This window comes from Balaenoptera acutorostrata, chromosome 3 (assembly GCF_949987535.1).
Source record: "Balaenoptera acutorostrata chromosome 3, mBalAcu1.1, whole genome shotgun sequence".
Lineage (NCBI taxonomy): Eukaryota > Metazoa > Chordata > Mammalia > Artiodactyla > Balaenopteridae > Balaenoptera > Balaenoptera acutorostrata.
In genome coordinates, this window is record NC_080066.1 from 88,245,600 (window position 1) to 88,268,740 (window position 23,141).

At 37.3% G+C, this 23,141-nt stretch overlaps 1 protein-coding gene across 7 annotated transcripts in view; it reads left to right on the plus strand.

Moving 5' to 3' along the window:
• Positions 1–8,417, plus strand: part of CEP152 (centrosomal protein 152) — a 97,240-nt gene extending 88,823 nt beyond the window's left edge. For all 7 annotated transcript variants that reach the window (XM_057544595.1, XM_057544597.1, XM_057544598.1 and 4 more), the window contains 3 exons: positions 4,165–4,321; positions 4,567–4,670; positions 7,107–8,417. In XM_057544595.1, coding sequence (XP_057400578.1) covers positions 4,165–4,321; positions 4,567–4,670; positions 7,107–8,146 — 1,301 coding nt within the window. In that variant the 3' untranslated portion in view covers positions 8,147–8,417. The remainder of the gene's footprint in view (positions 1–4,164; positions 4,322–4,566; positions 4,671–7,106) is intronic.
• The last annotated feature ends 14,724 nt before the right edge of the window (positions 8,418–23,141 follow it).

Here is a 23,141-nt window from a genome sequence, read left to right on the forward strand (position 1 = left end):
CCATAGTGGCTGTACCAATTTGCATTCCCATCAACAATGCATAGGGTTTCCCTTTTGTCCATATGCTCACTAACACTTCTTGGTCTTTTTGATGATAGCCATTCTAACAGGTATGAGGTGATATCTCATTGTGATTTTGATTTGCATTTCCCTGATGATTAGTGATGTTGAGCATCTTTTCATATACTTGTTGTCCATATCTATGTTTCCTTTGGAAACCTGTCTATTCAGATCTTCTGCCCATTTTTAATCAGATTGATTGTTTTTTGTTGTTATTGAGTTGTATGAGTTCTTTGTATATTTTGGAAATTAATCCCTATTGGATATATAATTTGCAAATATCTTCTCCCATTCAGTAGATTGCCTTTTTATTTTGTTGATGGTTTCCTTTGCTCTGCAGAGCATTTCAGTTTGATGTAGTCCCACTTGTTTATTTTTGCATATATTGCCACTGCTTTTGGAGTTTGATCCAAAAAAATATCACTAAGACCAATGTCAGTGAGCTTACTGCCAGTGTTTTCTTCTAGGAATTTTATAGTTTCTGGTCTTACAATCAAGTCCTTAATCCATTTTGAGTTGATTTTGTTTATGGTATAAAGAAAGTAGTCCAGTCTGATTCTTTTGCCTGTGGCTGCCCAGTTTTCCCATCACAATTTTTTGAAGAGATTGTCCTTTCCCCATTGTATATTCTTGCCTCCTTGGTTGTAAATTAATTGACCATGTGTGAGTGGGTTTATTTCTGGGCTCTGTATATTGTTTCATTGATCTGTTTGTCTGTGATGTCAATACCAAACTGCTTTAATTACTATAGCTTTGTACTGTAGTTTGAAACCAGGAAGCATGATGCCTCCAGACTTGTTGTTCTTTCTCAAGATTGTTTTGGCTATTTGGGATCTTTTGTGGTTCCACACAAATTTTAGGAATTTGCTAAGCTACTCCAGCTTTCTTTTGGTTTCCATTTGCATGAAACATTTTTCCATCCCTTCCCTTTTAGACTGTATATGTCCTTACATCTGAAGTGAGTCTCTTTAACATTTCTTGTATTTCCTATTTTTCTGTTGAAGTTCTCTCTGTGTTCATTCATTCTTACTGGTGAGCGTCTTTATGACCATTACTTTGAACTCTTTATCAGGTAAGTTACTTACATCCCTTTCATTAAGGTTTTTTTCTGGGGTTTTGTCTGGTTCTTTCATTTGGAACATATTTCTCTGTTTCTTCATTTTGCTTGACTCTCTATGTGTTTATTTCTATGTATTAGGCAAAACAGCTACCTCTCCCAGTCTTGAAGGAGTGGTCACAGGAAGACTGGGGTGTGTTTCAGGCTGCTGTCTGTGCAGTGTCCTGGGGGTTGTAGCTTGCCAAGAATTATCTCTCCAGTTGTTTCAGTCCTGTGGGGCCAGAAATGCAAGCCCTCTAGCCACCAGAGCCAGGTGTTCAAGGGGTGTCCCCTGTGTGGACTGTGCACACCTGCTGGGTTTGGTGTGGTGGGGCTGCAGTGGAACACCAGCCTGGGTTTGGCATGGTGGGGCCACCATGGAGTCCAGGGGTGGGGCAAACGGCTCTAGCAAGGTAGAGGGAGAGTGTAAAAATGGCGCCTGCAAGGGCCAGTACTAGTAAGGTAGAAGAGTACAAAAATGACTCCCACCAGCACCTCTGTTCCCTGGGAGAGTTCTAACAGATTCTGCCCTTCTGGCAGATGCTTTAAGGTCAGCAAGTACATCTCCTTAACATAAGGTCTAGGCATTTTTCATGATGCTGTTTTTGCACTGGGTTCCTGAGTTGAGTGAGTCTGTGCGTGAGTCCTGTAGGAGTGGAATCTCAGGTTCCTACAGCACTTTGTGTCTCCTGGACATAAGCCCCATTAGTTTTCAAAGCCAGGTGTTTTGGGGGCTCATCTCTCTGGTGCAGGTCCTAAGGGTTGGGGCACCTGATGTGGGGCTCAAACCCCTTGCTCCTCAGGGAGAAGCTTTGTTTTTGTGATATTCCTCCTGATTGTAGGATGTCATGCCAAGGGTGAAGGTTTTGGCAAGATTGTGTCTCTACATCTCCTACTCACCTTGATGTGTCCCCTTTATCCTTTGTGTGGGTTGGCTCTTGGGCTAGTTCTCAGGTCTTTTTCAGAGACAGTTGTTCCATATGTAGTTGTAGATTTGGTGTGTCCATGGGAGGATGTGAGTTCAGGATTTCCTGTACCGCCAACTTGAACTGCTTCCAAAATTTTTTTCTTGGACACTAATATTAAACTAAAAATTTCATAATCTTACAACTTAAGTAACCACTACCAAAGAAAATGTCATATGAGTTTAAATGAGCAATTACTACTTTCTTCCATAAACTTTTAAGGACCATGAAAAATGGATGTAATTAGGAATTGTTCTGTTGTCTCTCATTTTTTTCATAATGGATTATGTCATAGATGTAAATTTGTTTATCAAGTCCTCTAGTACTAGGTGGTGCCGCATATCCTGCAGAACATTTCTGTGGTTTATGTTTTCCCAGTAGAATACCTCCTGGTTTTTAATTGCAATATTGCATAGTTGGTATGTATGTCCCAGAACAATACCAGTGTTTGTGTACAAGAAATGTGTATTTACCTCCTAAAATTGCATTCATTTTAAACAGAATGAGTGGGAAAGGTCTCAAGTTCCAAATATAAATGGTAGATCATCAGAATCATGGTGGAGATGTTTTGAAAAGCCCACTCAGTATCAGTATAGAGAATGTGCTTCTTAGCTGTTGCTAACAGAGTCCCTATTACTAGAAAGAAATTTACTTTTTGTTAACAATTATAGTGATTGGAAAGTAAAATTTTAAGCTTTTCTTTTTCATCCTAACATGATAACTTGTTGCGTATTTATGTGTATTGTTTTACATTTTAGAAATTGGTTGGATTTTTTTTAAAATTAATTAATTAATTTATTTATTTATGGCTGCATTGGGTCTTCGATGCTGCATGTGGGCTTTCTCTAGTTGCGGCGAGCGGGGACCACTCCTCATTGCGGTGTGTGGGCTTCTCATTGCGGTGGCTTCTCTGTTGTGGAGCACGGGCTCTAGACGCGCAGGCTTCAGTAGCTGTGGCACGTGGGCTCAGTAGCTGTGGCTTGCAGGCTCTAGAGCGCAGGCTTAGTAGTTGTGGCACACGGGCTTAGTTGCTCCGTGGCATGTGGGATCTTCCCGGACCAGGGCTCAAACCCGTGTCCCCTGCATTGGCAGGCGGATTCTTACCCACTGCGCCACCAGGGAAGCCCCGGATGTTTTGTTTTGACATGTACTCCATCAAAATTTTTCCCACTTGAAGTAATGAAAAATAGTCTTCCACTTAGCATTTTTGCATAGAATGTGTAATTTTCAGGAAGAGCTTATTGATATTGAGGGAGATTCCTTTATGAGTTGGAATCCTTAATATAATAGGGATGATGATATTCTAGAGGTAGGATGTAGTCCTGGATTTAGGACAAAATGTTAACCTTAAATAGTGGTAGTTCCAATCAAAGCACACTGAGTTAAACATAAAAGGAAGACTTGAAAGCTGTGAACTATTTTTAAATGTAGATTTCAGGAGGCATCATAAGTCTCATCCCTCTCCCTGCAATAGCATTTTGTACATATCTCTCATGGATTGTAGTATTATATTTAGTTGGATACTCACAAGTGCTGCCAAAAGAATTGAATAAATAATGAAACATGGATTTTCAGAGCACAAGTAAACAGAAGAATATGAATCCAGCTCATATTACCTCCTTTCTCTCTTTCTTTGTCTGCTTCTCTCTTCCTTTCTGCCTTACCCTTTCTGTATATTGCTTTTTTCTCTTATCTTAACTAGACATAATATGTAATTGAAATGCGTAAATTTCTGTGCCTCATATTAATGATAACTGCTTGCTTCAGTGTTTCAAAATATGACAGTTTCCCTAGGGGATATGCCATGTTTCCTTACCATATGTGTCTGTCATCATTGTAAAAGGACTTCCGGATTACTCCTGCTTTGAGTCTACCAAAATGGTGACCGGAAATATTCCATTTTAATGATTGTGGAAAACTATAATGTTTAAACTATGCATCTAGTCACTTCATCTCCCAGAAAATTGGTCTGAAGTCTGCCTCTCCTGTTTTGGAAAAACTCCTAATAAACGTGCATTTTGTGGGGATTCCCCCCGCCCCCAGGTGATATGCTTCGTTATATTCAGGAGAGTAAGGAAAGAGCTGCGGAAATGGTAAAAGCAGAGGTATTGCGAGAACGTCAAGAAACCTCCCGAAAGATGCGCAAATATTATTTGATTTGCCTCCAGCAGATTTTGCAGGATGATGGAAAAGAGGAAGGGTAAGTTCTGTCTAAACAGTGTGTCCTGAGAGTACCAGGACAGCATGTTGTCATTTTCTAAGCATTTTCCTTAGCCACAGAATTAACTGTGTCTACATGATGAGCCATTAGGGATTAAGAGAGGCTTAACGTCTCTGCTGCCCTAAGTGGTGGCAGAGCATATAGGAAAACAGAAATCCTGGGGCTAAGGAAACTTATTTTTTCCTTTAAACTGTATTAATTTCATATTCTGGAATTCCCCACAGGGCTGAGAAAAAGATTATGAATGCTGCTAGCAAACTTGTTATGATGGCAAAATTGCTGGAAACACCTATTTCTAATAGATCCCAGAGCAAAACTACACAGTCAGGTATGTCAAAATGAGTTACTTGAAGGATTTTTCTCTCCCTCTTTTTTAGATATTTAATATTTTTAGTATGAGAGTAGAGAATGTAAGGAGTGAGAGCTGAGTTATCAAATTGTGTGCATGTTTTACTTAAACTGGAAACCTACAAAAAAAACAGTGTAGAGTTTCCAGTTCAAGTAGGCAGACTGAGCTTACCCACCAGCTTCCTCTTGCTGCTTCCATCCCTAGAAATGATAGAAAAGATTTTAAACAACAGTATAGAAGGAGAAAAAGAAGAAATTATAATTGAGCTTTTAAAAGTTACAACTGATAAATCGGAGGCTGTGAGAAATCCCTGAAAGAAGGCAAACACTATAAACTGAAGATGGAAACCTCAGTTCAAAACTCCCAGAAGATGATAGTTACAAGTGGGAGCAATATTGAAACTGTTCTGCGTGTGAAGATGGTATGTTCCAGGAGAAGTAGTAAGCCTAGGGGATACCAATGGGGTAATTAGTTGGTGTTCCAGAACAGCTGAAACCAGGTGGGATTGCCCTCTTTATTTCTCCTTATCTTTCTTCCTGAACCTCAGACTGGGCTAGGTAAGAGCAACAGGAACAGAGAGTCTGGGAACTGGGCAGTGCTCCAGGTGGCTAGCTACACCGAGGAGGAACTGAGATCCCAAATGCCCAGAGTACCAGCTATCAGGTCTTTCTACCCTGCTGCTCATTCCTCCCCACTCCACTTCCAGCTCCTTTAAACAAGCAGCAGATACTGTACTCAGGACATCTGAAAGATAAACATTCAACCAAGAATTACCACATATTTACAGAAAGCCAGCACCATGGAGAAAGATACCAAACTCAAAATAAGACAAAGCAAAAAAAAAAAAAAAAAAAATCCACAACAGAACTTATGCCTAAAGAGATAGAATTAATAGAACAAACAACAGGACCTGAGAATGTTAGAAAAATATAGTATTCTCAGAAAGATGTAGGAGGATATTATAGAGGAAACTAACAATATGCTAAGATATATACTATTTTCAAGGAGAAGATGTAGATACTGATAACTCTAGAGATTGCTAGAAAAATACAAGTTTAAGTATGTGTATAAAAATTTAAGGCTAACTAATAGAGAAATAGAATCTATAATTTTCAAAGTAGTAGGGGAAAATCTTGGAAGAAAACGTTTCAATCTAATGATCTAGAAAGAGGAAAAATACATGTAGAAAGCATGGGTAAATAGAAAATAATAGTAGGTTGAAACATCAGCAATCACACTAAATGTGAACTGGTTAAACTCACTTATTAAAAGACCACAATTTTCAAACAGTTTTAAATATTCTAGACATATGTTATTCCAGATAAGAACATTGTCAAAAATTCAAAATAAAGGGGCTGGAAAGTTATATACCAAGCAATGCAGTGTTGATATTAGATAAATTATAGAGTTAAATACAATATTAGGTAAATTAGAGTTAGCATTAAACTGACCAAAGTGATAGTTCATAATGATAAAGGAGCAACCTCACAAGAAGCTATAAATGAATTCTTTCTGTTCATAATAAAATAACTTTAGAATATATGAATCAAAAGCTGATGGAAAAACATGAAAAAAATTAGTAAATTCCCAGTCACACTGGGGGAATATGAACATATCTGTGAGGAAATGGGGTTTTTGCACTTCTGGAAAGCCTGAAGCAAAGACTGTTCAGGAATTCCCAAGTTTGATGTTGGTAAACGCTCTTCAAATAAAAGCACAAGGATTATTTGTGTAAATTTTGGAATGGCGATGTGAACCTTGGCTATAAAAGGGCAGTGGCATATAACAAGAAAAGAGTTTTCTAGATTTGGGGCAACTGCAAATAATGAATAATGTCCCCAGCAGAAACAAACCCTTTTCAGAGACTTTAGGGACCAAGGTACCCTACTTTGAGATATGATGCCTCTGATTCTATGCTGTGTGGCTGTTCTGCTTCTGATCAGATTTAGTGTCTTAGCTAATTAAATCAGAAACTATTTTAGCTTTGAGAAAAAGAGAGAAAGTGTGTGAGAGGTGTGTGTGTGTCTGTCTGTCTGTCTGTCTGTCTTGGGTCGGGTGGGTTCTTCCAGCAAACTTTCTCCATCAGAAACTCCATATTTGACATCAGAGCAAGACTGGAAATGTTGCAGTTGGCTCTTGAAATGCTGTACCAACTATTACAGAAAATAATACATCAGGTGGATAGCAATAATAACATATTAGATTTCATTAACAAAATTACTCAGCTTTATCTAATAGATATATGTAAAAGAATATTTTTAAATGTCCAGCATTGATGTATTTTTTTTGAGAATGATTAAAATATATATGCATCCCTTGGAAATATATAAAAACATAAATTTCTTTCTCCTCTTTCAGTGTTAATTTTCTCCTAATTTTGTTTTCCCTTAATTTTTGTTCCCTTGTATACAATAGTATTGCCTCTGACTTCAGAGATGCTGACTGGAGTTGAAAAATCAAAAAGAAATGATGTGAATCAGAATATATCGTGTCACAGTGAAAGCAAATCAAACAGTATAAAAACTATCCCCAGAAGTATGTGTGACCAAGTTCCTAAGAGGAGGGCTGCCTGTAACTTACAAAGGCGATTAGAGGACGCAGAGCACGGGGGCAGAAAGCATGAGGGTTCCAAAGAGTCACATCCAGACTTTCAGTTCGGGGATAACAGTCACAAACACCTAGAAATTTTGCCAAGGAATGTTTCTCCTGAGTTTGTTCCTTGCAAAGGTGAAAGAGGCTTTGGTTTGCAGAAGAAGATAGACCTCCTCGGTGATACTGGCTCTGAATCACTCCAGCACTCAACTGCACACCCTTTTCTCAGATCCTTCGGCAATAAACCCTCACCTAGATATACCCCTAGTCTTTCTGAATCCGAGTCCACGCATATAACTTTTCGAAGTCCTAATGAAAGATTTGGTTTAAAAGTATACAAGGGTAATCCACTAATGGCAAGTGAAAATGCTGCATCTGAGAAAAGTCAAAGTTTGGGTGTTAAGGAAACTCCAGTAAAGGATGGAGGGGACCTCAGTGACTCTGTAAGCTGGCATTCCAACAGTGCCGCTCTACCCTGCAACAGTCATGAAGTGTCATTTTTGCATGATAGGCCACAAGAAACTCTGGATATGCTCAACGAATCTGTAAATTTCAAACAGTTTTCAGCAGTAAGTTTTCCTTTAGATTCAGAGAAAAACAGTATGATTCATCAACCTATGAAATGTCAGAGTGGTCATACTCCAGACCTGTCAGAAGAAACCACTTATTCCCCACCAGGGAAGATCAGCATGACTCTTGGAAACCCACCTCATCATAAGGCTGATATATTAAAGTCAGATTTCAAAAAACTGAGCAGTACAGTACCATCTGCAGTGTATCCACAGCCTTCAAGAAAATTAATTGCTCCTCTATCTAACCAACAAGATAGTGGCTTTGATAGCCCATTTGTCAATCTAGACTAACTGTTATACAGTATATAAGAAGAATCATTAATATATTGATAAGAAAACTGGAAGGGAAGACTTCATACTGAAAAATATTTGTGGATTCTGCGTATCTTGAGATGTTTTAATAATGTCTGACTATCATATGAGTAAAGTATTCTCATAAAAGTACTTGAGATATTAAGGTTGCCTAAGTCTTCTAAAGGCCTAATCGTGTATGTGAAATCTGCTTCTGTGTGGCGCTTGTATTTGGTTGCTAAACAACCTATTTTTATACTTATAAATTAGCTCTCTGTGCAGTGTTAAATTATTTAAATAAACTTGCATATGGTCTGTAGAATTGTTATGAATTATTTTTTAACTCATAATGTAGAAATGTTATATTGACATAATTTGAAATTCATCTAGAAAAACACATAAACCTTGATGATTCGTATGTATGATCAGCCAGATTTAATTTTTTTTTTTTTTTTTAAATTAACCATGTTGAATGAGGCTATAGATTTACTCTACACATAGTTTTCCTGGAAATCTCTACTCAGGATTTTTATTAATTTATTTATTTATTATTTTTGGCTGTGTTGGGTCCTCGTCTCTGTGCGAGGGCTCTCTCCAGTTGCGGCAAGCGGGGGCCACTCTTCATCGCGGTGCGCGGGCCTCTCACTATCGCGGCCTCTCTTGTTGCGGAGCACAGGCTGCAAACGCGCAGGCTCAGTAGTTGTGGCTCAAGGGCCCAGTTGCTCCGCGGCATGTGAGATCCTCCCAGACCAGGGTTCGAACCCGTGTCCCCTGCACTGGCAGGCAGATTCTCAACCACTGCACCACCAGGGAAGCCCTCTACTCAAGATTTTGATCCTTGCTTTCAGTTAGTGGAAAAGAAGTATTGCAAGGATTGCCACAAAATACATAGCTGTGTCCTGGCTTCATTATTTCAAATATTAGTCTGAATTTTTTTAGTTGGCATTTGCGTTATTTCAAATCTCCTGTGACACCCAGAGACTTTCTTTGTCTCTTTTATGGCTTCATAGTCTTTCCTTCATCTGAAGCATTAGTTTTGTTTTTTTTTTTTAGATTCTGCCTACTTTATACTAATGATTGTCGACAAAAATGGTATTGTCTAATACAGTATTTTACGACTTTGTTGGGGAATATTTTTGGACTTCACAATGAAAATGGACTAGGTCCAGAGAGGTCAGACATCCTGCAATGCATGGGGCAGTGAAGCATCTCAGTAAGTTGGTTCCCAACCTAGGAGTCTTTCAAGATGCCACACCAGTCGTTCACACAGATGAAAAATCTGATTATAGTGATCAGAACTTGGAACTTCATTATGCTTGTGAACACCAAATACTTTTGTATGGTTTTAATAGAGACTGCCTTTTTCAGGAATATAACTGCTGGGAAAATGGACAAAAGATTGCATTTTGTCTTGCTTTGGAATTTGACTGGTTCACTGTTTTGGGAAACTCACATTACAGTGGCAAAGGTCATTGAGGAATTTAAGTTGCTAACTTAGCGCATTTATATCAGTCAGCATTTAGAGCTGTCGGTTCGGGATCTGGTGCTGACTACTTCATTTCGTCTTCTAGTCTAGCTGTGTCTCAGCAGTGGCATTTTGAAAGACATGTGATCTTACTCAAAGTTTACTTTCAAATTTCTTTTTTCCTGAAGGTGTAGGTAGGTTATATCACCATTAAGTTTTGTCTTAAAATGGGTTTTACAAAATACTTAATATTAATGAAGGTATTGGGCTTTATAGAGGTAAAAACCACTGTTTTAGAAGGATGATGTAATTACTACTACTACTACTACTACTACTACTACTACTATAATAGTCATAATGACTTTTTCACGAAGACCTCCTCACTTGGGTTACTCTAACAGCAGCCAGAATGGTCCTTCCACTTCTAATTGCATCACCCTCCACACCACCTCCACCCACCTTTTGAGTGCTTTTTCTGAAATGAAATCAGATCGTGTTACCTCCCTGCTGTCTGGTACTTCATCATTGTCTGGTATTCTTTTTTTCTTTTTTTTAATTTTTGAATTTTATTTATTTATTTATTTTATTATTTTTTTTAAAAAATTTATTTTTATTTATTTATGGCTGTGTTGGGTCTTTGTTTCTGTGCGAGGGCTTTCTCTAGTTGCGGTGAGTGGGGGCCACTCTCCATCGCGGTGCGCGGGCCTCTCACTGTCACGGCCACTCTTGTTGCGGAGCACAAGCTCCAGACGCGCAGGATCAGTAATTGTGGCTCACAGGCCCAGTTGCTCCGCGGCAGGTGGGATCTTCCCAGACCAGGGCTCGAACCCGCGTCCCCTGCACTGGCAGGCAGACTCCCAACCACTGCACCACCAAGGAAGCCCTATTTATTTTTTTATACAGTAGGTTCTTATTAGTTATCCATTTTATACATATTAGTGTATATATGTCAATCCCAATCGCCCAATTCTTCGCACCACCACCCCCCCCACCACTTTCCCCCCTTGGTGTCCATACATTTGTTCTCTACATCTGTGTCTCAATTTCTGCCCTGCAAACCAGTTCATCTGTAGCATTTTTTAGATTCCACATGTATGTGTTAATGTACGGTATTTGTTTTTCTCTTTCTGACTTACTTCACTCTGTATGACAGTCTCTAGATCCATCCACGTCTCAACAAATGACCCAATTGCGTTCCTTTTTATGGCTGAGTAATATTCCATTGTATATATGTACCACATCTTCTTTATCCATTCGTCTGTCGATGGGCATTTAGGTTGATTCTGTAACCTGGCTATTGTAAATAGTGCTGCAATGAACATTGGGGTGCATGTGTCTTTTTGAATTATGGTTTTCTCTGGGTATATGCCCAGTAGTGGGATTGCTGGATCATATGGTAATTTTATTTTTAGTTTTTTAAGGAACCTCCATACTGTTCTCCATAGTGGCTGTATCAATTTACATTCCCACCAACAGGGCAAGAGAGTTCCCTTTTCTCCACACCCTCTCCAGCATTTGTTGTTTGTAGATTTTCGGATGATGCCCATTCTGACTGGTGTGAGGTGATACCTCATTGTAGTTTTGATTTGCATTTCTCTAATAATTAGTGCTGTTGAGCAGCTTTTCATGTGCTTCTTGGCCATCTGTATGTCTTCTTTGGGGAAATGTCTATTTAGGTCTTCTGCCCATTTTTGGATTGTGTTGTTTGTTTTTTTAATACTGAGCTGCATGAGCTGTTTATATATTTTGGAGATTAATCCTTTGTCCGTTGATTCCTTTGCAAATATTTTCTCCCATTCTGAGTATTGTCTTTTCATCTTGTTTATGGTTTCCTTTGCTGTGCAGAAGCTTTGAAGTTTCATTAAGTCCCATTTGTTTATTTTTGTTTTTATTTCATTACTCTAGGAGGTGGATCAAAAAAGATCTTGCTGTGATTTATGTCATAGAGTGTTCTTCCTATGTTTTCCTCTAAGAGTTTTATAGTGTCCGGTCTTACATTTAGGTCTTTAATCCATTTTGAGTTTATTTTTGTGTATGGTGTTAGGGAGTGTTCTAATTTCATCCTTTTACATGTAGCTATCCAGTTTTCCCAGCACCACTTATTGAAGAGACTGTCTTTTCTCCATTGTATATCCTTGCCTCCTTTGTCACAGATTAGTTGACCATAGGTGCGTGGGTTTCTCTCTGGCTTTCTATCTTGTTCCATTGATCTATGCTTCTGTTTTTGTGCCAGAACCATATTGTCTTGATTACTGTAGCTTTGTATTATAGTCTGAAGTTAGGGAGTCTGATTCCTCCAGCTCCGTTTTTTTCCCTCAACACTGCTTCGGCTATTCGGGGTCTTTTGTGTCTCCATAAAAATTTTAAGATGATTTTTTCTAGTTCCGTAAAAAATACCATTGGTAATTTGATAGGGATTGCATTGAATCTATAGATTGCTTTGGGGAGTATAGTTATTTTCACAATGTTGATTCTTCCAATCCAAGAACATGGTATATCTCTCCATCTGTTCGTATCATCTTTAATTTCTTTCATCAGTGTCTTATATTTTCTGCATACAGGTCTTTTGTCTCCCTAGGTAGGTTTATTCCTAGGTATTTTATTCTTTTTGTTGCAATGGTAAATGGGAGTGTTCCTTAATTTCTCTTTCAGATTTTTCGTCATTACTGTATAGGAATGCAAGAGATTTCTGTGCATTAATTTTGCATCCTGCAACTTTACCAAATTCATTGATTAGCTCTAGTAGTTTTCTGGTGGCATCTTTAGGATTCTCTATGTATAGTGTCATGTCATCTGCAAACAATGACAGCTTTACTTCTTTTCCAATTTGCGTTCCTTTTATTTCTTTTTCTTGTCTGATTGCTGTGGCTAGGACTTCCAAAACTATGTTGAATAATAGTGGTGAGAGTGGACATCCTTGTCTTCTTCCTGATCTTAGAGGAAATGGTTTCAGTTTTTCACCATTGAGAATGATGTTTGCTGTGGGTTTGTCATATATGGCCTTTATTATGTTGAGGTAGGTTCCCTCTATGCCCACTTTCTGGAGAGTTTTTGTCATAAACTGCTGATGAATTTTGTCAAAAGTTTTTTCTGCATCTATTGAGATGCTCATATGGTTTTATTCTTCACTTTGTTAATATGGTGTATCACACTGGTTGATTTGTGTATATTGAAGAATCCTTGCATCCCTGGGATAAATCCCACTTGGTCATGGTGTATGATCCTTTTAATGTGCTGTTGGATTCTGTTTGCTAGTAGTTTGTTGAAGATTTTTGCATCTATATTCATCAGTGATATTGGTCTGTAATTTTCTTTTTTTGTAGTATCTTTGTCTGGTTTTGGTATCAGGGTGATGGTGGCTTCATAGAATGAGTTTGGGAGTGTTCCTTCCTCTGCAATTTTTTGGAAGAGTTTGAGAAGGATGGGTGTTAGCTCTTCTTTAAATGTTTGATAGAATTCACCTGTGAAGCCAACTGGTCCTGGACTTTTGCTTGTTGGAAGGTTTTTATTCACAGTTTCAATTTCATTACTTGTGATTGGTCTGTTCATATTTTCTATTTCTTCCTGGTCCAGTCTTAGAAGGTTGTACCTTTCTAAGAATCTGTCCATTTCTTCCAGGTTGTCCATTTTATTGGCATAGAGTTGCTTGTAGTAGTCTCTTAGGATGCTTTGTATTTCTGTGGTGTCTGTTGTAACTTCTCCGTTTTCATTTCTGATTTTATCGATTTGAGTCCTCTCCCTCTTTTTCTTGATGAGTCTGGCTAATGGTTTATCAATTCTGTTTATCTTCTCAAAGAACCAGCTTTTAGTTTTATTGATCTTTGCTATTGTTTTCTTTGTTTCTATTTCATTTATTTCTGCTCTGATCTTTATGATTTGTTTCCTTCTGCTAACTTTGGGTTTTGTTTGTTCTTCTTTCTCTAGTTCCTTTAGGTGTCAGGTTAGATTGTTTATTTGAGATTTTTCTTGTTTCTTGAGGTAAGCTTTTATAGCTATAAACTTCCCTCTTAAAACTGCTTTTGCTGCATCCCATAGGTTTTGGATCTTCGTGTATTCATTGTCATTTGTCTCTAGGTACTTTCTGATTACCTGTTTGACTTCTTCAGTGATCTCTTGGTTATTTAGTAACGTATTGTTTAGCCTCCATGTGTTTGTGTTTTTTATGTTTTTTTCCCTGTAATTGATTTCTAATCTCATAGTGTTGTGGTCAGAAAAGATGCTTGATATGATTTCACTTTTCTTAAATTTACTGAGGCTTGATTTGCGACCCAAGATGTGATCTATCTTGGAGAATGTTCCGTGCGCACTTGAGAAGAAAGTGTAATCTGCTGTTTTTGGATGGAATGTCCTATACATATCAATTAAATCTATCTGGTCTATTGTGTCATTTAAAGCTTCTGTTTCCTTATTTATTTTCATTTTGGATGATCTGTCCATTGTTGTAAGTGAGGTGTTAAAGTCCCCCACTATTATTGTGTTACTGCCGATTTCCTCTTTTATAGCTGTTAGCAGTTGCCTTATGTATTGAGGTGCTCCTATGTTGGGTGCATATATATTTATAATTGTTATATCTTCTTGGATTGGTCCCTTGATCATTAGGTAATGTCCTTCCTTGTCTCTTGTAAGATTCTTTATTTTAAAGTCTATTTTATCTGCTATGAGTACTGCTACTCCAGCTTTCTTTTGATTTCCAGTTGCATGGAATATCTTTTTCCATCCCCTCACTTTCAGTCTGTATGTGTCCCCAGGTCTGAAGTGGGTCTCTTGTAGACAGCATATATATGGGTCTTGTTTTTGTATCCATTCAGCAAGCCTGTGTGTTTTGGTTGGAGCATTTGATCCATTCACGTTTAAGGTAATTATCGATATGTATGTTCCTATGACCATTTTCTTAATTGTTTTGGGTTTGTTTTTGTAGGTCCTTTTTGTCTTGTGTTTCCCACTTAGAGAAGTTCCTTTAGCATTTGTTGTAGAGCTGGTTTGGTGATGCTGAATTCTCTTAACTTTTGCGTGTCTGGAAAGCTTTTGATTTCTCCATCAAACCTGAATGAGATCCTTGCTGGGTAGAGTAATCTTGGTTGTTGGTTCTTCCCTTTCATCACGTTAAGTATATCATGCCACTCCCTTCTGGCTTGTAGAGTTTTTGCTGAGAAATCAGCTGTTAACCTTATGGAAGTTCCCTTGTATGTTATTTGTTGTTTTTCCCTTACTGCTTTCAATAATTTTTCTTTGTCTTTAATTTTCGCCAATTTGATTATCATGTATCTCAGCATGTTTCTCCTTGGGTTTATCCTGTATGAGATTCTCTGCACTTCCTGGACTTGGGTGGCTATTTCCTTTCCCATGTTAGGGAAGTTTTTGACTATAATCTCTTCAAAGATTTTCTCAGGTCCTTTGTCTCTCTCTTCTCCTTCTGGGACCCCTATAATGCGAATGTTGTTTTGTTTATTGTTGTCCCAGAGGTCTCTTAGGCTGTCTTCATTTCTTTTCATTCTTTTTTCTTTATTCTGTTCCACAGCAGTGAATTCCACCATTCTGTCTTCCAGGTCACTTAACCGTTCTTCTGCCTCAGTTATTCTGCTATTGATTCCTTCTAGTGTAGTTTTCATTTCAGTTATTGTATTGTTCATCTGTTTGTTTGTTCTTTTATTCTTCTAGGTGTTTGTTAAACATTTCTTGCATCTTCTCGATCTTTGCCTCCATTCTTTTTCCGAGGTCCTGGATCATCTTCACTATCATTATTCTGAATTCTTTTTCTTGAAGGTTGCCTATCTCCACTTCACTTAGTTGTTTTTCTGGGGTTTTATCTTGTTCCTTCATCTGGTATATAGCCCTCTGCCTTTTCATCTTGTCTATCTTTCTGTGAATGTGGTTTTTGTTCCACAGACTGCAGGATTATAGTTCTTCTTGCTTCTGCTGTCTGCCCTTTGTTGGATGAGGCTATCTAACTGAAGCATTACTTTTTGGAAATGGAAATAATGTTTGTCATATAGTAAAAAAAAATAGAGTATTAGATTTTTATGTTCATTTATAGTGCAGAATTGGCTAACTTATTAATGCTGTAGGTTGAAGATTGTATTCTAAACCATGCAGAAATGAATGACCACCTAAATATGGTTGCTTCTTTTTCTGGTTCATAGAGATGGGTTTTAAATAGTTAGATGTTTGCAAGTGCTTCCTGAAAATGCCATAGCTTTCTCTCATGTCTGTCACCCCAAACATATTTTGGACTCTATTTGTGGGTTGATCCAGTATATTGTCCACCAGGCTAACTTGGGTGGTGGTTGGATGGGTGGCAAGGTGCATCATAACCCTCTGATAACCGTCTCTAAAAGCAAGAGCCTAGATGTGAACCTTCTAGGGCTTGGAAAGCTCTTTCATCTTAACTGGTGACCAGATGCAGATAAGCGTATAAATTAGCCCTGGATTTCAGTGCTTGAGTTGACATGCAGCTGGCAAGAGGAACACACCATCTCTTCAAAGTCTTACTTGTATTTCTGATGATACAATGCCTTTTCCCCAACAATTAGGGTGTCATTTCTCACTCTAGGAAAACCCCTAAATTAGCTGAATTTATCTTCCACATGGATCTGGTTGGTTCTTGATTATTTTGAGCCCTGGATATAACTGAACTGAGAATTAAGCTCATTGCTCTCCTACTTTTTCATCTTTGTTTGTTTTAAATCCCTGTCAGGTATATAAACCCTCAGCATCAAGGCTAAAAATGGAAATCTTCTTGCTTTCTGCTACTTTTATGGTATCCTTAATCTCTTTTTGATATTCATAATTTCAATAGGATTTATTTATTTATTTATTTATTTATTTACTTTATTTCATACACCTTATACATAACCACCAAGGAAGTTCTACGTTGATTAGTGTGAAAATGAAAAGACTACAGAGCCAAACTACCACAATTTTTTAAAATTTATTTTTAATGTCTTTATTGGAGTATAATTGCTTTACAATGGTGTGTTAGTTTCTGCTTTATAAGAAAGTGAATCAGCTCTACATATACATATATCCCCATATCTCCTCCCTCTTGCATCTCCCTCCCACCCTCCCTATCCCACCCCTCAACGTGGTCACAAAGCACCGAGCTGATTTCCCTGTGCTATGTGGTTGCTTCTCACTAGCTATCTATTTTACATTTTGTAGTGTATATATGTCCATGCCACTCTCTCACTTCGTCCCAGCTTACCTTTTCCCCTCACATGTCCTGAAGTCCTTTCTCTACGTCTGCGTCTTTATTCCTGTCCTGCCCCTAGGTTCATTAGAACCTTTTTCTTTTTAGATTCCACATATATGTGTTAGCATACAGTATTTGTTTTTCTCTTTCTGACTTACTTCACTCTGTATGACAGACTCTAGGTCCATCCACCTCACTACAAAAAATTCAATTTCGTTTCTTTTTATGGCTGAGTGATATTCCATTGTATATATGTGCCACATCGTCTTTATCCATTCATCTGTTGATGGACACTTAGGTTGCTTCCATGTCCTGGTGATTGTAAATAGAGCTGCAGTGAACATTGTGATACATGACGCTTTTTGAATTATGGTTTTCTCAGGGTATATGCCCAGTAGTGGGATTGCTGGGTTGTATGGTAGTTCTATTTTTAGTTTTTTGAGGAACCTCCATACTGTTCTCCATCGTGGCTGTATCAGTTTACACTCCCACCAACAGTGCAAGAGGGTTCCCTTTCCTCCACACCCTCTCCAGCATTTATTGTTTGTAGATTTTTTGATGATGGCCATTCTGACTGGTATGAGGTGATACCTCATTGTAGCTTTGATTTGCATTTCTCTAATGATTAGTGATGTTGAGCATCCTTTCATGTGTTTTTTGGTAATCTGTATATCTTCTTTGGAGAAATGTCTATTTAGGTCTTCTGCCCATTTTTCGATTGGGTTGTTTGTCTTTTTGATATTGAGCTGCATGAGCTGCTTGTAAATTTTGGAGATTAATCCTTTGTCAGTTGCTTCATTGGCAAATATTTTCTCCCATTCTGAGGGTTGTCTTTTCGTCTTGTTTATGGTTTCCTTTGCTGTGCAAAAGCTTTTAAGTTTCATTAGGTCCCATTTGTTTTTGTTTTTATTTGCATCACTCTAGGAGGTGGGTTAAAAAGGATCTTGCTGTGATTTATATCATCGAGTGTTCTGCCTATGTTTTCCTCTTAGAGTTTTCTAGTGTCTGGCCTTAAATTTAGGTCTTTAATCCATTTTGAGTTTATTTTTGTGTGTGGTATTAGGTAGTGTTCTAATTTCATTCTTCTACAGGTACCTGTCCAGTTTTCCCAGCACCACTTATTGAAGAGGCTGTCTTTACTCCATTGTATATCCTCGCCTCCTTTATCAAATATAAGGTGACCATATGTGTGTGGGCTTATCTCTGGGCTTTCTATCCTGTTCCATTGATCTATATTTCTGTTTTTGTGCCAATACCATACTGTCTTGATGACTGTAGTTTTGTAATATAGTCTGAAGTCAGGGAGCCTGATTCCTCCAGCTCCGTTTTTCTTTCTCAAGAGTGCTTTGGCTATTCGGGGTCGTTTGAATTTCCATCCAAATTGTGAAATTTTTTGTTCTAGTTCTGTGAAAAATGCCATTTGTAGTTTGATAGGGATTGCGTTGAATCTGTAGATTGCTTTGGGTAGTATAGTTATTTTCACAATGTTGATTCTTCCAATCCAAGAACATGGTATATCTCTCAATCTATTCGTATCATCTTTAATTTCTTTCATCAGTGTCTTATAGTTTTCTGCATACAGGTCTTTTGTCTCCTTAGGTAGGCTTATTCTTAGGTATTTTATTCTTTTTGTTGCAGTGGTAAATGGGAGTGTTTCCTTAACTTCTCTTTCAGAGTTTTCATCATTAGTGTTTAGGTATGCAAGAGATTTCTGTGCATTAATTTTTTATCCTTCTACTTTACCAAATTCATTGGTTAGCTCTAGTAGTTTTCTGGTAGCATCTTTAGGATTCTCTATGTATAGTATCATGTCATCTGCAAACCAAACTATTACAATTTAAATCTGTGTAAAGGGTGATGTCAGAGAGGAGGGAGGAGCCCCATAAATGTCATTGTCACATAAATCCCACTTCATCATGGTTTTAATCTTTTTTATATGCTGCTGGGTTTTTGCTAACATTGTGTTACGGATTTTCATGTGCATGCTCACAGGGGATATTGGTCTCTAGTTTTCTTGTGATATCTCTCTTGCTTTGATAGAAAGGTAATACTGGTCCTATAGAATGAGTTGAAAAGTTCCCCTGCCTCTATTTTATGAAAGAAGTTGTGTAGGATTGCTATGATTTCTTCTTTAAATATTGGATAGAATTCACTGGATAAAGCCATCTAGCTTTGGCTTGTGTTTGTGTTATGTGGTAGGAAGGGACGGGCAGATTTTTAATAGTAATTTATTTATTTTTCTTGTTATAGAGCTATTAGATTTTCTTTTTCTTCCTTAGTCTTGGTAGTTTGTGGGTTTTAAGGAGTTTGTTCGTTTTGTCTCAGTTGTCCAATTTGTTGATATAAAGTTGGTCATAGTATTCTCTTATAATCCTTTTCATTTTTGTAGGGTTGGTAATTAATGTCCCCTCTTTCATCCCTGATTTTAGAATTCTGTGTCATCTGTTAGCCTAGCTAAAAGTTTATCAATTTTGTTGATTTTTTTTTTCCCAAAGAACTTTTGGTTTCTTTGATTTTTCTCTGTTGTTTTTGTTTCCTATTTCATTAATTTTTCCCCTCTAATCTTTATTTCCTTCCTTCTGCTCGCTTTAGGTTTAATTCACGCTTCTTTGTCTATTCTTAAAGTGGAAGTTTAGATTATTGATGTGAAACCTTTCATTTCTAATATAGGTATTTAAGCTGCTGAATTTCCCTCTAAGTGCTGTTTAAGCCATACTTCATAAATTTTGATATATTGTATTTTTGTTTTCATTTAGTTCAAAATATTTTCTAGTTTCCCTTGTGATTTCTTTTTTGACCCATGGGTTGTTTAGAAATATGTCACTTCATTTGAGACTTGTTTTTTGGCCTAGCATATGAAGTATCCTGGAGAATGTTTTACATGCATCTGAAAAGAATGCATATTCTGCTCTCATTTGATGGAGTGTTAAAAAATGTCAGTTAGGTCAAGTTGGTTGATAGTATTGTTCAAGTCTGCTATAGCCTTGCTGATTTTTGGCCTACTTGTTCTGTTAGTAATTAAGACTGGCACAAATTGTTAATTTGTCTGTTTCTCGTCTTGATTCTATCAGTTTTTGCTTCACGTATTTTGAGACTGTTTTTAGGTGTATATACCTTTATATTTGTTACATTTTTCTTATATATTAGCCTTTTATCATTATAAAATCTCTCTTTTTATCTAGTAATATTTCTTAAAATTCACTTTGTTAGATATTATTACAGCCACTCCAGCTGTCTTATGATTACTATTTGCATGGTATATGTTTTTCTGTCCTTTCTCTTTTAACCTATCTGTGTCTTGATTTGAAGTTGGTCTCTGAAAGACAGTGCATTGTTGGATCTTGCTTTTTTTACACAGTCAGACAGTATTTGCTTTTGGATTGGCGTTTTAGTCCATAAAATTTAATAAAATTAAGGTTGGACTTACATCTGCCATTTTGCTTTTGGCTTTCTCTATTCTTTGCTGTCTCTATTTCTCCCCTGTGATATATGTCTGCTTTTTCTATATCTTACGCCTTTTTTGTTACTGGGTTGCTCATTTACTGCCTTCTTTTGTGTTAAACAAATAATTATTAGGGTATCATTTTAATTACTCTTGAGTTTTTACTATTTTTTAAGTTATTTTCTAAGTGGTTATTCTAGATATTACAATAGGCATCTTAACTTATTACGGACTACTTCAGATTAAAATTGACTGACTTCTGGTAGAATATAGCAACTTTATTCTGGTATAGCTTTATTTCCTTCCTCTTTCTTTGTGCTATTAATTGTCATATATATTACATTTATATATATTATTATATATATGTGACAACAATACCATTATAATTATTGCTTTATACAATGTCTTCTAAAAAATTTAAGAGAAAAAAAGAAAAAAATATATATATTCCTTTATATTTACCCACATATTTACCATTTCTGCTGTTCTTCATTTTTTTCCCATGGATTCAAGTTACCAAGTCTGTTGTCATTTCCTGTCATCTGAAGGACTTCCTTTAATATTTTTGTGTAAGGTAAGTATGCCAGCAACATATTCTCTCAGTCTTTATTTTGTACTATATTTTAAATTCATTTTTGAAGGATAACATTTGATGGATTTAGAATTCTCTGTTGGCATTTTCCCCCCAGCCCTTTGAATATGTCATTCCACTGCCTTATGGCCACCATGTGTTTGATGAGAAGTTAGCTGTGAATTGTATTGTTTTTCTATTTGCAGTGAGTTATTTTTCTCCTACTGCTTTTAAGATTTTCCCTTTGGCTTTCAACCATTTGAGCATGCTGTGTCTAGGTGTGCATTTGTTTGTGTTTATCCTACTCAAGGTTTGTTGAGCTTCTGGGATTTGTAGATTAATATTTTTAGCAAACTTAGAAGGTTTTTTGGCCATTATTCCTTCCATTATTTTTTTCTGCCCTTTTTTTGTTCTCCTCTCCTTCTGAGGATCTCATGTATATTGATACGCTTGCTGTTGTGCCACAGGTCTCTCAGGCTCTGTAAATTTTTCTTCAATCTTAATATCTTGTTTTTCAAATTGGATAATTTTTATTTATCTGTCTTCAAGTTTGTTGGTTTTTCTGCCATATCAATTCTCCTGTTGAACCTATCCAGGAATTTTCATTTCAGTTATTATACTTTTTGATTCTAGAATTTTCATGATTCTTTTTTATAGTTGCTATTTTTTTTTTTTGAGATTCCCTGTTTGAGTCATTGAGTCATTGTCATAATTCCCTTTAATTCTTTAATCATTGTATCCTTTAATTTTTTAAAACAAATTTACAATAGCTGCTTTGTAGTCTTTTATTATTATTATTGTGGTATGAACACTTAACATGAGATTTACTCTTTAAAAAAACATTTTTAAGTGCATAATCAGTACTGTTAACTATAGGCACACTATTGTACAGCAGATCTCTAGAAGTAATTCATCTTGCATAGCTAAAATTGTATACCCTTTTGACCCAACTCCCCATTTCCTCCTCCCCCTAGAAACCACCATTCTACTCTGTGTTTCTATGAGTTTGACTATTTTAGATATATAAGGAGAATCATGCAATATTTGTCCTTCTGTGAGTTGTAGTCTTTGTTTATTAAATTCAACATCTGAGCACACACATAGTTTCTCTTGACCGCTGTTGTCTTGAGTAAGGGTCACACTTTCCTACTTCTTATATACTTCATAAATTTGCTGTAAAATGGAGATTTTATGTAACATATTGTAGCATCTCTGAATTTGACATTTGTTCCTTTGAGGGTTGTTGCCACTATTTGCTTGTTGTTGCTGTTTTGTTAGCTTTGTAATTTGCCTGGACTTAATCTGGAAAATCTCTTCCCTGAAGTATGTGTCTGCTGATTTTTCTGCTCAGTTATTTTAATTTGAATTTTTAGTTTTTAAGCGTGGCTTTTTAGGGGATGCCTCTGCATCGATGTAGTTTAGTGGTCATCCAATGATTGGTAAGAGATTGTGCTCAAAAACCTTGAGTCAGTAAGTCTTTCACCCTCGGATGATTTATCAGTGGGTGTGTGGAGCATGTATTCAAAGTTCAGGCAATGTTCTAGTCTCCTCCCACTTTTACTTCCCCCTGAGCCTTTCCAGGGTACTCATCCTCTCTGTCAGCCCAGGGATATGTGAAGAGCTTGGGCCCTCTTAGGTTTCCCTCTATAGGTTTCACCCGCTACCAAAAGTAGAGTGTTTCTATGAAACCTTTCTTAAGCCAAATGGCATGAAGTGAGGAAGCAGTTACCTTACCATCTTGCCAGTGAGCACACAAGATAAACTGAGATCAAGCACAGATGTTCACAGACACCATTCAAAGCTATGGCGTTTTGATGCTCAGGTACTGAGTGTAGTTGGTATGGAAGGAGCTTGGCAGTGTCATTCTCGCTACTTGGGGTGTTTGCTGCCTCTGTAAGGGCTTGCTGCAAAACAAATGCTGAATGCTGTTTTTGCTTTTCACCTATTTTCATAAAAGTGAAAGTCCTCTTTGGATTTCTTTCGGTTAAATGAAAACAGGTGCTAACCAAGTCCTTTGTAAAATGAAGTGGTGTAAAGCAAACTTTTCGAAAAAGTAGGAGATACTGGTATATGCACGCAGCCTCCCACTCATTTGCAGACTTTCTCCCTGCAAATTTTAAAATTAGTCTGCCCATATCTTGTCCCAAATTAGACCACAGTTTCAGGCAAGCAGAACTGTAGACTTTCCTTGTTTTTGTCCCCCTAATTTTGCTGTTTTTTCTCACGATTACCACTGGGCATGGGCTCTTTGCCTTCCATGCCAGATCAAGTCTGCTCACTCTGCCAGAGAAGCTGTTGGTTTTCACTGCCATCCCTACGCTGTTAGCA